The sequence below is a fragment of the Pleurodeles waltl genome, chromosome 7 (assembly GCF_031143425.1).
Source record: "Pleurodeles waltl isolate 20211129_DDA chromosome 7, aPleWal1.hap1.20221129, whole genome shotgun sequence".
NCBI classification, from domain to species: domain Eukaryota; kingdom Metazoa; phylum Chordata; class Amphibia; order Caudata; family Salamandridae; genus Pleurodeles; species Pleurodeles waltl.
The window spans coordinates 1,022,473,296-1,022,490,725 of NC_090446.1; the positions used below are offsets into that span (position 1 = coordinate 1,022,473,296).

At 43.4% G+C, this 17,430-nt stretch overlaps 1 protein-coding gene across 2 annotated transcripts in view; it reads left to right on the top strand.

The window, feature by feature from the left end:
* The window catches only part of ABCA5 (ATP binding cassette subfamily A member 5), a 1,006,180-nt gene that overhangs the window by 121,217 nt on the left and 867,533 nt on the right, over positions 1-17,430 (top strand). For both annotated transcript variants that reach the window (XM_069199839.1, XM_069199840.1), the window contains exon 2: positions 16,404-16,528. In XM_069199839.1, the coding sequence (XP_069055940.1) occupies positions 16,424-16,528 (105 nt within the window). In that variant the 5' untranslated portion in view covers positions 16,404-16,423. The remainder of the gene's footprint in view (positions 1-16,403; positions 16,529-17,430) is intronic.

The window sequence follows — 17,430 nt, forward strand, 5'->3', positions numbered from 1 at the left end:
TCCACAAGGGAGTTCGAAAACATATAATGATAAATTTGCATATTTTTCTGGGCATGATCAGCGAAATGCTAAGTCTTACTATTTTAAAGTTGCACCGTATTCTAATAAGCACATTTTATTGACCGATACTAAATTACTGTATTCAAACTTGTTTGTATCTAAACTTTCGGTCGAGGGATATGAATACTGGTTGAAGACTGTTGACTTGAAAAGTGTTTGGGGTACGAAAAATTGGCAGATGCAAGGCAGGGATACATTATTTAGAGCATGCATTATCCCTGTGCAAATGATTTTCCTCAATGACACGGTACAACAGACTAGTTGTTTGGGCTTGGCGTCGATTAGAGAGTTGACTTTGCCTAGTATACCTGTCCCTTCCAAATTAAACACTATCTGAATGCTACTTTTAGTGAATTTACGCATTGGGTCCAGAATGGTACGCTTAACGCTTCATTGTTACATCCGGGCGGGTGGTTATTGTGGCCTGTAGACACTAATCAGTGTCATCAACGTTTTGTCACCTCTTCAGGGGGGTTCAGGACTAGTAGTGCAGACCCTCGTTACATTTCACCAGAACATGTTGATATAATAACTACGTACAGCGTGGGGAAGCTTTGTCAACAATGGTTGAAGTACTCCACGCTGGATGCAGTTAAGTCACATATCAAGTTACTGTCTAATGGTACTGATTTACAAGATTTTTTATCGGGTCCCAAGGTGCCACGGAGGAAAAGGTTCTTATACGAAGTAAATAATGAGATTTGGAAACTTTCACAACAGGAGGCTGCAGCCCGGTTGAGGCAGATTGATCAGGAAAATCTGCTGCAGACTTTGTCTGTTGTTGATAATGGCATGCATACCCTTTCTGACCGTGTTTACACGATTGATAGCATTGTTTCCTCTGCTATTGACATTATTAAATCAGACATGTCTTCTTTATATCATGGGCAGAGTCAGACACGGTCTATCATGCAGCTGGGTTGGACTCTTCAGACCTTGAAGGCGGGTCGCGTTCCATGGCAGCACATTCGTGCCAGAGAGATCTTTATCTCCTTTAATTTGACTCGTCAACAACAGTTGATGGCTAAGAAGGAAGCGACGTATGTTATGTTAAATATTGAGAAATTGGAGAAACTGCTTTTCACGGTGGCTGAGATTCCGTCAGCTGAGTGGTTGATTCATGGGGTTAATAATTTGCCTATCTCCACTCTGCAATTTACTTCTTGTTTGAAGCACATTCCGGTGGGTAGATATGAACTATTGGGTGACAGTTACATACACGAGGTGTGGGAGCTTCCCTTTTAGTACAGATGTGTTAATGGTTTGAGGGAGGTTTTTCTTAGCGGTAGCGAATGCGAAGCTTCTGTCAGCCATTCCATGGTTTGTAAACAGCAGTCCTTGCACGGAGCGTGTAACGCTTTGATTGCTAACTTAGCTTGTTATCTGAAGGGAGTTCCAGTCCCGGTAATTAAAAACACTTTCCAGGTGCTTTCTAACGGCAGTTACATTGTTCTGAACAGCGAACGCTGCTGTGGCATGCATGCCGGAATAGTTTACGTTGTTGTCGTCAACAAAGCTGTTACGTGCTGCGGGAATGTGTTGTTTCCCCCAACTCAAATTAGGGAGGTAGCGGACATCTGGCCTCATATTGCTACTTCTAAGGTTGATTTCGACAAGTTGAGTCGGCTGAAAGCTTTATTGTTTCAAAAGCATGTGGCCCTTACATCTGCTAGCGAGACCTACGCGCTTCAAGTGGCAAGGTCGTCGGCGGAGATACAGTCCCTTTTGAACACTAACTTTCCAAGTCACTTTGGTGAACTTGTGGGACGTATATTTATTGCATCCAGCACTGCTGGTATTGCTCATTTTTTCAAAGCCGTTGGTGTTGGTTTCGCTCACACCTTCTCTTCCATATTCGGTTTGATACCTTCGGCTATACACTCTATTTTCGGAAGCATTTTTGGGGGTTTCCCAATTACTTTGGCTTTATTGGCTGGAGTCTTGCTATTGTTGCTATTTTTTCGCAATGGCTGTCCCGCCACGACGAGCTCCTATATTTCTGCTCCCGTCAGCGCAGCTGTGTCGTGAACGCATGATGCAGTGTTTTGGAGCTACACTCCTGGGTCATTTGGAGTGTGACTGGTCTCTGTCATTCAGACCGGTTTTGGATTGTGTGCAACCCGTGTTTCGGTGCCTTTGGTGCTCGTTTGAACATGCACTGGCTTTCTGTCTCTCACTGCAGCGCTCTCCAGTGGTCGATCCTGATCTGTTGATGTTCCCGATTAGGGCTCATTTTCAGACTTGTGCACTACGGTTGCGTTTGCTTCGTGAGGCGCTTTATGAGAGTCCCTTCCTGGAGGAAGATGGTATTGTCTCTTTCCTTGGCCCTGCACGGGGTGCCCCCCTGAATGATTTTGGGGCTTTGGAACACACCTGCTCCATGGTACTTTGTGGCGTGGATCTTCCGATATTAACATATTTCGAAGTGGAGGAGCTCCTACGTTCTATTGCTTCTGTCTGACAATTGGATTTTTTTTTTTTTTCGATTAAATTGACACTATATTGAATTTCGCTTTATCGTCACATGTTTCCTAAATTTATGACTTTGTTGTCTTCTTATCTTGTCGAAATGTAGTGTTTATATTTGGGGCATGTTTTTATATTATTGGAACCACTTGCTACCGACAAGGGGAGGGTGTAGTGTGGTTAGTTTTACGTATATTTTGCGCATTAGCTTCAGGCTTTAGGCCTTTATGCACTATGCCCTGAATGTATTTTATTCATTTGCTGACAGCTTAGAGCCTCTGTGCACTTTGCTCTAAATGCTTATTATTAGGCTTCGTACTGTTATTTTACAAAATAGCCAGTTCTACGGTGTTGTTTTTTATTCATATCACACTGTTTTGCCTACTTCAGCACTGGAGTTCTTCATAACATATTCACTCTGTGCTTCAGTCAAGGATACAGTCTGGTACATTGCCGATAGACGTGATAGGAGTTTAGATTTGGCATTCCTGCGTAGGGACATTTTGTGATCACGATGACATGTTAGTTATAAAATCACTTCCTTGTCCCAATACATGCAAGAGGGAGATTCCGACCAGGGAACCACAACTAGACGCTGACTGCCTCGTTGCAGATGCTGAACCAGATCACAGGCCTTTGCTCAGGTATGAGGACGTATGTCTCCCTAGTGATTCAGAAAGGCAAGCTAGAAGCTTAACATGCTGTGCTCTAAATAGAACAGGCAGAAGGAGAGTAGAAAATAATATGCAATATGATAGCTTTGTTCTTATGTTTTACTCTCCTGGTGACTATTTCAATCTTACTATGTTGTATTGTGCTGGTTATTGCGGCTCACGCCTTAATATCTAAAATACAGTCGTTTTATTAAAACATTATATAAAACTTATACTGTCTTTGTCATTTGTATATGAGACCATATTGTAAATGAGAGAGTTGGTTTGGATCTGAGTGACCACGACTTCCCTGAGAAGTTGCAAAGATGTCATGCGCTCGTCTGCCCAATCATCTCTTCCCCATGGGAGAAATGAGGCACTGCTAGTTAGCCGGAGCAAAAACCGGATTTAGGGTGACAGAGTTCTTTACACGTGGGCAAGACTCAGTCCCCCACACCGTTATCGATCCTGCTGCCTCGAAATCCAGTAGTCTCATTTAGGATAATGAGAGCCCACGCGACACCATCATTGGCGGCCTCGTCGACGGTAGACACGTCGGTGAGGCTGTCATCCATCAAAATCTCCATGCGTTCGTCATCGACGACACCGTCTACAACATCGTCGATGAGGGAAAAACATCATAAAACACAGGAGAAACTGACCCCGAAGCACACCTCACCTAGTAGGGTGACCTCCCTCATTCCAGTGCATTTGTTAGAGGGAGATGAAGACTTGGACGATGAGGGGCCATTTGGAGCAGCCCATAGTCCATCGCAATTAAACGTAAAGTACCAGGAAGAGGATGAATTTGATGAATCTTATGACCTTCAATTTTATGGAGTAGAAAAACAATATCAAGAAGGGGCATACATTCCATCCTCCTTATTGTCTGACCTCAGAGCAATGTTGGCTGATTACAGCGGGCGCTTTCCTCCTCAAGGGGAGCAACCTCCTCCATCGCCCGTCTCTGGGGTTACCACTCCACGTCAGAGACCTGTTTCTTTACCTCTCACAAATGTGGCTACTCCGGATATGACTCTACCGCAGGACACTGACATGTCAGAAGGGGGTCACGAAGAAGGGGAGCTCCTGGACACTCATTCCGAGTGGGATGAATACATCATCCCTGCTCCTCCTTCTCCTTCCCAATCAAAGGTGGAGTCCCCACCAGACGACATTGGAGGATTTCACAATCTCCTAGAAAGAGCAGCTAAGCATTTCGCTTTGCCAATGCTATCAAAACAGACAGACTGTTTTCTTTATGATTTTAAAGAGCTGTTTAAAAAATCTGTGCGCTCTATTCTGCTGGTCAGTTACTTATGGGAAGAAGGCCTAAAAGTGATGCACAATCCTGCTACTGTTACAGCAGTACTGCCTCGTTTGGACAAGAAATACAAGGCACCGGACGATGCACTGGCATGTCTAACTGGTCATCCTCATCCGGACTCAGTGGTGGCTCAGGCGGCACAGAGGAAGTCCAAGAATCCATCTGCTCTGATTTCTGCACCCCTAGACAAAGAGGGTAGACTACTAGACAGCATTGTAAAGAGTTTTTCCTCGATGGCTAGCCTAGTGATGAGAGCTGCAAACTCACTAGCAGTGTTGGCCAGGTTTGACAGACAGCTATGGGCAGACATCGCCCCGCATATTAACCAGTTGCTGGAGGACGGAAAATCAGAGACAAACAAGACGTTGCAAGAAGGTCAGCGCACGTCAGCGGAACTCATAGATGCAATGGACATAGCAACGACTGCATTTCGACAGCTCGCAGGGGCAGCTGTTCTCAGAAGACAAGGTTGGCTAAAGGCTACATCATTCCGGCCTGAGGTGCAGAATAAGATTTTAGACTTACCTTTCGATGGCCGGGCGTTATTCGGCAAACATATTGACGAGGCTTTACAATCTATTGAATCTGACACGGATACGGCAAGATCAATAGGGACTCTCCAATTTCAAAAGCCTTCCTTTCGAGCTAGAGGAAGTGGCCAGCCTTCATATAGAGGTGTATATCAGCAGTATAGATATCCCACCTATCCTTCCTCTTCTCAACAGTTCTGTCAATATTACCCACAAAGGCAGCCACCGCAAGCAGCGCAAGGTAGATCTGGCAATAGGGGATGCTCAAATCGCCCTGCTAAAGACTTGGCTCATAGAGCCTGATACATCCGAGGTGCCGGCTACACCCAACTCTCCTCCTCTGGTTCTAGGCAGAAGGATATCCCTCTTCCTCAAACAATGGCAAGTCATCACATCAGACAAGTGGGTCCTCCAATTAGTGAAACAGGGCCACACTATAGAATTTACCCAACTGTCTCCCTCTAATCCTCCTCGCAGGACTCCTTCAAGGTACCCAAAACAACTCAAGAAGGAGATCAACAAGATGCTCCTCAAAGGAGCTATAGAGAAGGTACCTCGGTCACAGCGAGGAAGAGGGTTTTATTCCAGGTTCTTCCTCATTCGCAAAAAGTGGAAAGATTGGAGGCCGATCCTCGATTTATGGTAACTGAACATCTACTTAAAAAAGCAATCGTTCCGCATGATCAGCCTGCAAGATGTCCTCCTGAATCTGAACCAGGGAGATTTCATGTCTACACTAGACCTAAAAGACGCATATTTCCACATTCCCATCCACCCTGCCCACAGACAATACCTGAGATTCACTGTAGCCGGAAGCCATTTTCAATTTTGTGTCCTTCCCTTTGGCCTAAAATCATCTCCCAGGATATTCACCAAATGCCTACCGCCAATCGCAGCCTTCCTGAGGAGGAGGAAACACCAAATTTTTCCATATCTAGACGATTGGCAGATAAATGCAAGCACCTACGCAGGAGCGCGCAGATCAACAAGAAGGCGCGTTTCCTTGCTAAACAATTTAGGCCTCACCATCAACTGGGAGAAGTCCAAACCTCTGCCAGCACGCAGTATCCCCTTTTTAGGGGCAAATCTGGACACACAATCCACCATGGCGTGTCCCACGGTAGACAGGCAACAAAAGTTACTGACACTAACAAAGTCAATACAGAGAAGAAGCTGTGTTTCTGTCCACCTGTTCAAATCCCTATTGGGCATGATGTCATCATTCATACCTCTGGTTCCTCTCTGCAGACTAAAAATGCGTCTGTTACAGGAGCAACTAAATCGTCAATGGCTCCAGGTTTCGGGAAGCTTCGAAGATCGAATACACATAACCCCAGCAATAGCCAAAGCCCTGACATGGTGGTCTCAAAAGCATCATCTGTCCATTGGCCTTTCCTTTTTACATCGTCCGGCTCCGTGGACCATCACTACGGACGCATCTCTGGAGGGCTGGGGAGCCGTGCTGCAGGATCTTCAAGTAAGTGGCAAGTGGCCACTAGAGTTGAGAGTGATGCACATCAATCTGCTAGAGCTCAGAGCAGTGTATCTCGCTTTGCAGGCTTTTCTCCTGAAAATAGCAGGATCACACATAGTAATAAGAACAGACAACACCACTACGATGCATTACCTCAACAAACAAGGAGGAACAAGATCTCTCACCCTCTCCAAAGAAGCCCAAAGAATTTGGAATTGGGCCTTGCAGCAAGGCATCACACTCACAGCTGTGCATTTGCCAGGGATAGAGAACAAGATAACTGACTCGCTCAGCAGACAAAGATCGAGCTGCCACAAGTGGGAGGTGGACCAGTCGATAGTGGACTACATTTTTTCCCAGTGGGGAATGCCAACAATAGACCTGTTTGCCAACAAGTGGAACGCCAAATTCCAGTACTTCGCAAGCTTCACCAAAAGGGATCTTGGGGGAATGCGTTTTCGATAGTCTGTTCAGATATCTTTGCTTACGCCTTTCCTCCAATTCCTTTGATCCCAAGAGTCCTCACGAAGATGAAGGCAGAGCCGTGCACCCTGATATTGATAGCTCCGTACTGGCCTCCTCAACACTGGTTTGCGGAGCTGCTTCTTCTATCAATCAAGCATTACACTCCTTAGACGTTAAGAGATGTGTTCAATTCTACTGGGACAGAACTCAGTCCTTTCAACGCTCCAATCAATTTTTCGTAGCATACAGTGCACCTAGACAAGGCCAACCACTCTCCAAGCAGAGTATATCCAGATTGATCGCCTCAGCCATTCGATTCTGCCATCAAGCAGCGGGTAAACCTCTGCATTCATCAGTACATGCTCATTCTACGAGGGCAGTTTCTTCGTCAGCAGCGCTGTTCGCGGGGTTTTCCCTGCAAGACATTTGCAGAGCAGCGACATGGAAGAGCTGCCACACATTTACAAGGCACTACTGCTTGGAATCACTATCTCAAGGAGAGATAGCAGTGGGTCAAGCAGTCGTCAGGAACCTCTTCAGGTGAAGGTGAGCCATCTATTTTATCCCTCCATCCTAGAACAGGTATGCACATTGTTTATGTCTCTCATGTTCGGATAGAGAATTAGAACTGTTCAAAAAAAAAAAAAAAAGAGGGAGAGTAGAGAAAAGGAAGACAAGTAATGATAGAATTGACATACGGTATTTGTTTGAAGTATTCCTTGATATATATATATATATATATATATATATATATATGTTTTTATATGCATGTGTTTTGTATCATACCTGGTTACAATGATGCAATGTGCATAAGTACTGCTCTCTACTCTGATTCAAGCATGTGAATCTATGAAAGTTCCAATACTGGAGTAAGAAAATTAGTTACTTACCTGTAACTGTAGTTCTCTAGTATTGGATTCACATGCGACCCACCCACCTCCCCGGAGAAGCTCACTTTCACCTTCCTCTCTCTTTCTCTCTTTTTTCCTCTCTTTAACACACTTGTGCTTGGAAAATCTGAGCTGCTGGAGCTTCTCTCAGGAGGATTCTAGAGGGTGGTGGTGTTGTCTGATTGGTGGATGCTCAAGTTTGGTCCTTTTCCTAAAATGACTCTGATAGACTGTTCAGTTGAAGAGGCCTAGGTTCCTTTTGTTAATATATTTCAACACTACTTGTGTAATTTGTACCGGGGGTTCCCATCTCGACCACGGGGAATGATTCAAGCATGTGAATCTATGAAAGATTCCAATACTGAAGAACTACAGTTATAGGTAACTAACTAATTTTCATTCTGTGATACTAAGAACTGGCCTACCTGTGCAAGCAGGGGGCAGGGGTTTAGCTAAATAGTTACTACATTCAGATGATGGGTAAGACCTTCCAAAAATACCTCAACGTAATACCCCTTTACCCAATCTGGGTGAGACCTTTTTTGCCCTGCTTTCTTCATTTTTTATATCTCTTCCATTATCTCTTGTTTTCCTGTCAGGACTTGTAGGACTTCTGGGGTGGTGTAAAATCTAGTTGTGTTATCTAGTGCAGTAACAGGACTAACGTGAGCTGGTTGTAGCTGTGCTCTCATTCTGCATAAAAATAGGTGCAGGAGACAATGTGTAATGTTTGGGGATACGTCTTTAGGGAGATGCAATCTATCTACTCCAGCAGCATGGGGGATGACAGAGCATGCATAACAACTGGTGTTGGACATGGATGTGCCTATACTATGCATGTGCTGATACCACAAATTAGCAAACAAAGCAGTATGGAGAGGGTGATGGTCAATACCATTATCAACAGTTCTACGCATTGATATAGGATCAAAAAAATAAAAATATCCAAGGTCAAAAACATCAATATCAGTGCACCGAGGAGGAAAAACAAACATAAAATACATAACTGGAAATAAGAATTGTCTAATATTGGAGCTTTAGAGGGAGGCTTTACTCCAGTTGCTTCTCCTGTTCTCTCCCCTCTTTCTCCTGCTTGGTGTCCAAAGGGATGGATGGCATGGTCGGGCCAGGCGAATGTCCTGGAGGTGGTACCATGGTTTGTGGCCTTGGACTTTCACTGCTGTAGTCGTGCTGTCTGTCACTTGGAAGCGTCCATTGAATTTGCAGTCTTTCCACTTCCTTACAAAATTGCGAATATATATTAAAGTTCCCAAAGGTAACGGTGTTTGTTGATCCTTTACAGGAGATGCATGGGTGTGCTTATTGGCTGCACGTGTAACCTGTTTAGAAAAGAACTTTGCAACGTTAGCTCAGACATGTATTCATTCTTTTTAGTTTGTACAACTTCAGCTGCATTCTCAGTCTCCAACTTATGTCTAGTTGATGGCACAAATGTGCTCATTGTTCTACCTGTCACTATTTGATGAGGATGAGGAATCAAATGGTGATCTGATCCTGGGGTAAGCAAAGAGTGCTAATGGGAGACCGTATAACCATTTCTTTTTCAATGTCACACATAGTTTACTTATTTTGTTCTTGAGGATGCCATTAAGGCACTCCACAATTCCACTGCTTTGCGGATGATACGCTGAGGACAATTTGTGTGTTATTCCTAACAAGGTGGTGAGGTGAGAAAAGACATTATTGACGAAGTGGGTGCCATTGTCAGATCTGATCCCCTCAGGGACAACCCCCCCCCCCGGTACTACCTCACAGATCAGAAAATTAACAGCAGACTTGGCATCACAGTGAACACAAGGTCCTGCTTCAATCCACCTTGAGAATGGGCAGACTACAACTATAAGATAGCAATAATGAATGCATCTGTCAATCATATCAATGTAGTCAATGTGCAGTTCCTTAAAGGGACCTTGTGGGCGAGGTATTGTGGAAGCTATTACCTTAAAGGTGGGACTTGGTGAATACTGCTGGCACACTGTGCAGGTGTATATGTACATTTTAATCATCTCATGTAAGTTAGGGACAAACCAATCCTGACGTATTTGGAGGGACATATTGTCTCTAGCAGTATGTGAAGGAAGATGTAGCTGGTTTAGAGCTATCAGTAGGAATGCTTGGGGCATGACAGGCTTCCCTGTTGACATTTGTCTGTATATTAAATCTATTCCTGTCTGCTGTGTGCATCCTCTGGCTTCCCACAACTGTTTCTCATGCTCTGGTGTATTTTCTTGTATCTCTCTTATATGCAGATGAGTTGTCTCTGTGTAATGTCTGGATGCATTCAAAGGGTCTGAAGATGTCAATGTTTCACTAGCTAACAAAACTGTGGTATGTGTGTCACTAAGAGGGCGTGTTGCTGCATCTTTGGCTGCCCAGTCAGCCAGGGTATTTCCATGGGGCACAAAATCCTGAGCATTAGTGTGGGCTGCGCATTTCACTACTGCAACTGTATGTGGCAGTGTTAAAGCTTGTATCAAGTCCTCTAAAAGGGGGCGGTGCATGACAGGGCTTCCATCAGAGTTGGGAAATCCATGTCTGTTCCACCGCATAATGCTGGAATGCACTGTTAGAGTGACATAGGCTGAATCAGAGTATACTGTTATTGTTTCTCCTTCCCCTTGTTTGAGGGCTGCCACTAAAGCTACTAATTCAGCAGCCTGGGCTGAATATTGAGATGGCAAAGTTATCTGTTTGGTTATCTGCAGTGTGTCTAAAGAGTTGTGCTGCATCGCTGTGACCACTGCAGCACCTGTATGTCTTACCCCTGTGTCCTGATCTATTGGGGAAGACCCATCCACAAAATATACAACACTACCTGGAATGGGATCTTCTGTTGCTTGGCTACACTCACCTGGAGTATATGTGGCACAATCATGGGCATCATCGTCAGTGTCTGAAATGGGGTGTGCAAAGAAGGTAGCAGGATTGACTATGTGGCATTTAACCACCTTCAAGGATGGTAGTGATAATATTATCTCGTAGCCTCCGTGTTGTTAGTGTTGTTTTAGCTTTCTGAATTATTGCAAACCGCATGTTCAGCATACAGTGTCAGAGGTGCACCCATGACAATGGGGGCACTTTTCTCTACTGCAAAGGCTGCTGTGGCTAGTGCTTGTTCGCAAGGGTAATGACTTTTCATGACAGAATCAAGTAGGCCACTAAAATATGCAACTGGTGTGTGACCTGAAGGGTACTTCTGGGTTGGTCAATGTCACATCCTTTACTCCTGCCTTTGTGAACAGTAGGTCTGTCTCATCTCCTATAAGGGAACTTAGTAAACTCTTAATGTCCCCTATTGCAAGAGTAATCCCTGCGGTATGTTTTTCCAGAGCTGTTATCCATTTCCTGCGCCCTCAGCAAGTTGTGGCAACTGTTCTATAAGATTTTCTTTGTCCATCTGGGGCCATGGTACATACTGAGGTGCCCCTGGGCTCTTGAATATCAAGGGCAGTTGTGACAGGACTGTAGTCCTATTGCCAGTAGGGTGACAATAGCCATACTTACAAGCATAATTCTGCCACACTCTTAGACTTTTCTGCATATAGGAATAATCCCAGTAAGGATCCCCTGTGCCCTGAAAAATGCACATTTCTGCATTAGCCATGTCTCGGGGTTCAAAGGAACCCTCTTGCGGCCATGGTGTCATCTATGATGCCAATCCTTCTGTCCAACCTGCTCGGATGTCAGTAAAAGGGATAATATTATACCAACTATTTTCATACTGAGCTACTATTTCATTGGTCGTCAAGTTATTGCCAAAGCATACAGGGAATGCATGTGCCATGTCTTTCCTCAGTGTCATTTTTCCTGCCATATCAAATGTTCCCTTTCTCTCATATGGGTGTGCATGCGCCCCATCAAATACTAATCTCTGTAATTCTCTTGGCTTCTTTTGTAAAGTCTGTCCTGTCTTATTGTTTTTTTCTCCCTCACAGGTATGTTGTGACTGTTCCCTGTTATGGTCCTCAAGAAGGGACATTCTTTTAACATGTTCAGTGATGTCATCTAATGCCCCCTAGGATCCTTTGTAGGATTTTTCTAAATCAAAATCTTCTTCACCTAAGCTGCTGTGTGTGGAAACTGTGTCCTCTAGTCCTTGTTGTTCAATCATTTGTGGCCCAGTGAGGGCCCTTGACTGCCTCAAGGGCCCTTCCTCCTTTTCCCGAATCGCTCTTTGGTCTACTGGTCCATCTTCCTGCACTGTGACCCCCCTTGCGTACACTATTCTCCTCTGCCCCTGGGTGCATGAACCTCCAGCACTCTGTGGGAGGACTTTCTGTTGTGTAAGCTAACCTTCTTGTCTCATTTTTAATGTTGTTACTTGGTTTTTGCAAAACACCTTTCTTTTTTCTAGCCCCATCCATTCTCTGTGTATCTCTTGACCCCTTATTAGGTATACCTTCATTTTTCCTAGTGGGAGACATCTCGTCCTCCAAATGAAGTGTAAATGTGGCATCTACTGTCCCTATGTATTTAGTACTGTCCCCACCCAACATTTCCCGTGGTGTACTGGCCATTTGAGGACATGGAGATGGGTGAACATATTCTCTATGTTCAGAAAAAGATTCTAATGGTGGGCTATACTTGGGGTCTGTATATCCCACAGCAGGGGGATGTGAAGAGGTGGGTAGTGAGTGTGGGGCACCAGGTTGCATTGTGTACATGCCCTGTACCTTTGCACTGCCTAACCTTAATTACACGTCTTGATAGGGGGGTGGAGGAGCCGAAGGGAGGGTCTGAGGCTATGTATTTGACTCATTCATATTTGTTTCACAAAAGACCCTCCATAGGTCCAGTGTGATCTTCCTTTTCTCTAGTTTACTTACTTTGAATTTACTCTGTAGGAAGGTGGCCATGTGTTCTATTGTTGTATTATCAAATGTGCCCTCTTTGGGCCACATGTGCACTTTTTAATGTTGCTTTGTGCCATTCCTTACAGTATTTTCCTATCCTGTCCTTGTCTCCTGAGAACACTTTAACCATGTGTTCTAAAGGAGACCCCATGTCTGTTTAGTGAACTTGGGAGGTCATTACAACTCTGGCGGTACAAGACCGCCAGGGCTGAAATGACGGAAGTACCGCCAACAGGCTGGCGGTGCTTCCCTGGTCATTACGACCGCGCTGCCCAGGGGATTACGAGTCCCTCTACCGCCAGCCTTTTCCTGGCTATTTGAACCGCCAGGAAAAGGCTGGCGGTACGGGGAGTCGCAGGCCCCTGCACTGCCCATGCCACTGGCACTGGCACTGGCATGGGCAGTGCAGGGGCCCCCTGACAGGGCCTCATGCAGCTTTTCACTGTCTGCTATGCAGACAGTGAAAAGCGCGACGGGTGCAACTGCACCCGTCGCACGGTCGCAACACCGCCGGCTCCATTTGGAGCCGGCTCATATGTTTCGGCCGAGATCCCTGCTGGGCCGGCGGGCGGAAACCAGGTTTCCGCCCGCCGGCCCAGCAGGGATCTCATAATGACCGCGGCGGGGGTTCGGCCGCATTGGCTGTCAGATCTTGGCGGGCGGTTTAGCCGCCCGCCAAGGTCATAATGACGGCCTTAATCTTTTGTACTGTATGGTTTACACTCTAAATGCACTTCTATTTACTTCCTGGGGTATTTCCAGGCTTCACATAAACTGTTTATTAGGCTGTGAAGGTGAACATCAGATATAGATATCCCTAATCTCTGAAAGACTTTGTTCATTTATATATATATATTAGGTAGGTGCATTTATGTGTGGCCTAAGTGGTTTGTTTGCCTGACACAACAAACAATAGTGTTATTGTGATATATATACATGTTTATAAGTTACTCATATCCTAAATTCCACAATGGGAGGTCCCTAATGAATGCATATAGTAGGAGGTCTAATGCGAAATATGAGCCTGCTATAATTGCAGGAAATTCACATGACTGTTGCCCATTGTTCTACTGAAACATTGCAGTGACTTCAATAGATTCACTTTCCGGCCACAAGGTGGCAACAGTGTCACACATGAAAAATAAAACAGAATATTTTAGAGGCCTTCAAAGGGGTGCCTCACTTTTGGAAAGACAACTGCAACAGGTTTTGTAGATTTCAAAACAAACTCTTTTATTCTAAATATGCAAAGGTCCTGTTCACAACTATCTGAAAGGTAGTTAAATATATTTGCATGTATAGTAGCTGATAATTCTTCTTCTATTTGCATACCCACAAGATATGTGTATATGTCCCAGTCTATACTGTTTAATTATTCATCTAGCCTCCAATCTTGAGGCTCTATAGTTTCATAATGGGGGTAATAGTTAGTAGTGTCAGTATTTGTTATGGGGTTCATGAGGCTACTACACTACATTTAACTTGGAGGACAACGTCCTTGTATTAGTTCTTTGAATAAATATTTATAATTGTCTAATGGGCATTTCTCTTATGTCAGTGTAGGTTCTTTTAAGGCCTAGAGGTGATATACTATAAATATCTAGGCATTCATAAACTTCTGACTTTAAAAAAATGATTCTATGGTATTGATATTGCTGGTCTACTAAGGTCAGTTCTGTTGCAGAGGGCAACAGCCTGACCGTTATAAAAATGAATAATGAATTCAGGGATGTGGAATTAATTAGTTTACTTTTTGGGACATTTGCTCAGTCCAGTCCATTACTTTACTTTTGAGTATACGGTTATAACTTAACCTTCATAAGAATAGGAGGTATGATACTTATTCCTAAATTATACACTAAAAAACATAAACTTATATATTGACATTATTATGTGGCCATATTTCTATCTATACATGCATATACATACACAGTAATTCTTAATTTTATACTAGGGCAAACAAAATACTACTGGTCATTTCCCTCCGGGTTCATAGAGGGGACAACTTTTCACTATTTGCAACTACAAATTGTGACTTTCAGACTTAAGGTCTGGGTTAGGTTGACTTGAGTGTTCTTTAGAATATACACTGATTGATCAGCCTCAAGTCCAACACTACTCTTGACCACTTTTGACTACTTAGTCAAGTTCCCTGTATCTTCCGGACTTACCACTGGGATCCCTTAATATTGTATCAATTCATGCACAATCTTGCATGCAAACACCAAAATTCTATACATTACAGTGTCAAAATTGTAAATGTCTTTATAAAATAAAAGGAACAGACCTCGTACTTTGTCCACCTTATGCCAAACACCTGAGTCCTATCCGTCCCCACGAAATCAGAGATCTTTAATTAAATGTTGGCATCTCCCTTACCTCTTTAAAAAGTGTGCAAACCACCTTGTGGATACAGACAGGGCCCCCAGTCCAGCAGTTGGTGAGATTATAGTAGAGCTCCTGGCTGGCTTGCCAATATGTTAGAAGGAAATCTGTTAATAAAATAAGACGGATCAATTTGACAAAGTAATATAGGTTTAATCGTTTTTCAGCTGGGAACGACAGGTATTATCAACATAGAGGCCATACCTGAAGTTCAAAGTTCTAGTTCACAAGCAGTGGTATTTATACTGTAAAAACCACAAAAAACTATGTTCAGAAGTTCAGCATTGACGTAAGCAAGAACAAGCAGTACAGATAAGATAATAGGGGAGAGGTACCTCTCGAAAAGAGCACTTGCACGATTATTGGTCGCCTCATGGGTGGGTAAGTAACATTGACGTCATTCAGCATCTCTATCTTTCTGCACGACAAGTGATTATATGTTACATGATGGTAGCCCTGCCTTGTGCAAATGATTATCTGACCCTTGCACAGTTCCCCTCACCAACATATGAGTGACTTGTGGTTTTTAGGACCCTTGCGCTAAGGCAGGATACACCTTTTTGTTCCACTCTGTTTGTGCAAAGTGAAGATTTTGAAAGCGACAGCTGGTGCAGCTCCAAAGAAAAACTCTGTTTAATGTGGCTTGGGCCTCTTGTGTGTTTCAGCACAGCTAACTTAAGAATGCAGCATGTGTATAAGTTTCCTAAGTAATAAGTGTTTGTTTGTCCTAAATATGACCTGCCGTTTCTATTGAACCCACAGTCTGTCTTTTTTAGCATGTCATGTATTAAGCCTTTCACTACGTACATTGGTTTACAACTATCCCTAGCCTAAAATGTTTGGGTTGGGGTTTGGGAATTTATGTTTGTATGTGTGTGACGTATATGATGTGTTCCTGTTCTTCCTACACCAGCATCCCACGTGTGCCTACCATAGAGATTTTAACTGTGCTGCTCCAACAAGCCATGTGATTTTGCGCCTTAAAATTTGCATCTATCTAAATTCAGTTTTTGTGAGGGCATTTTTGTCTGACTAACTGATCTCTGCTTTGTTTGCCTCATTTGTGTTAGATGAAGTGTAATGGTCCTGCACAGAGCAGACTTTAAATGTTTCAGGCATCAAAGTATGATGAAATATTAGAGTAAAACGCAGCAATTCATTAAAGGTTCAAATAGAAAAATGCACCAATTTGACATAATTTTTTGGAAATTATATAATGTTTTACGTTTACATATTTTCGTCTGGTTAATTGTTTGTTGTTATGTTTACTTCTCTCAAGGGAGCAACGGCTCATCAGACATGGCCTCTGTTTTGGTTAAAGATGCAAAAGTCTGGCGACAGACCAAAGCTCTCCTGTACAAGAACTACCTGGTTAAGTGCAGGACCAAGAAGACCAGCATACAGGTATAAAGTTAATTTGAAGTATATGTCTAAAAGTGCATCTTTGACTTCAACATATTGAACTGTTGTGCTTTTTACATGTAGAATTATTTCTGAGTCTTTATTGCACTTGAATCGCAGTTAAGATTCTGCTCATCTCTGTATATCATAATAGTGAATAATGAGAATAATTGTAGAATTAGGTAAATGTTTGTTTTTATATATTTAAAATGGGACTAATAAAATGCCTACGTGACAGACTGTACCCTGTATAGAAATAATTTTTGGAACATAAAAAGCAGATCAACAAACATTCACAAAGCGAAATGTTTTGACTTTTCTATATCAAGGTTGTATCAATCTTCATTAACAAGACTGTAGCAGCAGTACAAACTTCCAAAACAAACACTCTTTCTTCTTCTTCTCCTTTTCTTTCTGTTTTTCTCCAGAGCACACACCTCCATGGTCCGTCTCAAAATGTGGGAATACTAGGTTTCCGCACTGACCTGGGATCTGGGTCTGTGATGGAAAGTTAGGCTAACTGTGGCTTCTTGACTCTTTAGGTAAACATGGATGAGCAGTCAAGGAAGTGCACAAGGGAAGTTAAGTAGAGCTAATTGAGGTACAATGCAATGCAATTCTGAAGGTTGCAAAAAAGATGGCTATGTCTAGCCACAGCTATAGGAACACAACACTTTTATAATAACTCACGAATATGTAAACTGAGTTAGAATATTGGAATGTTGGGAGCTCCATTAAACACAATGAAGTGATCCAGGCTTCTAATGGCCGGTAAAGCCCAGAGCTCCAACATGCCAAAGTTTTTGTTCACAGCTTTTGTAAACAAAGGTTTCACGGAGTCCGACGGGATTTTAATCACCTTGGGCCCCATGAGGCCTTTGTTTTATTTATTAGAAAATTCTGCC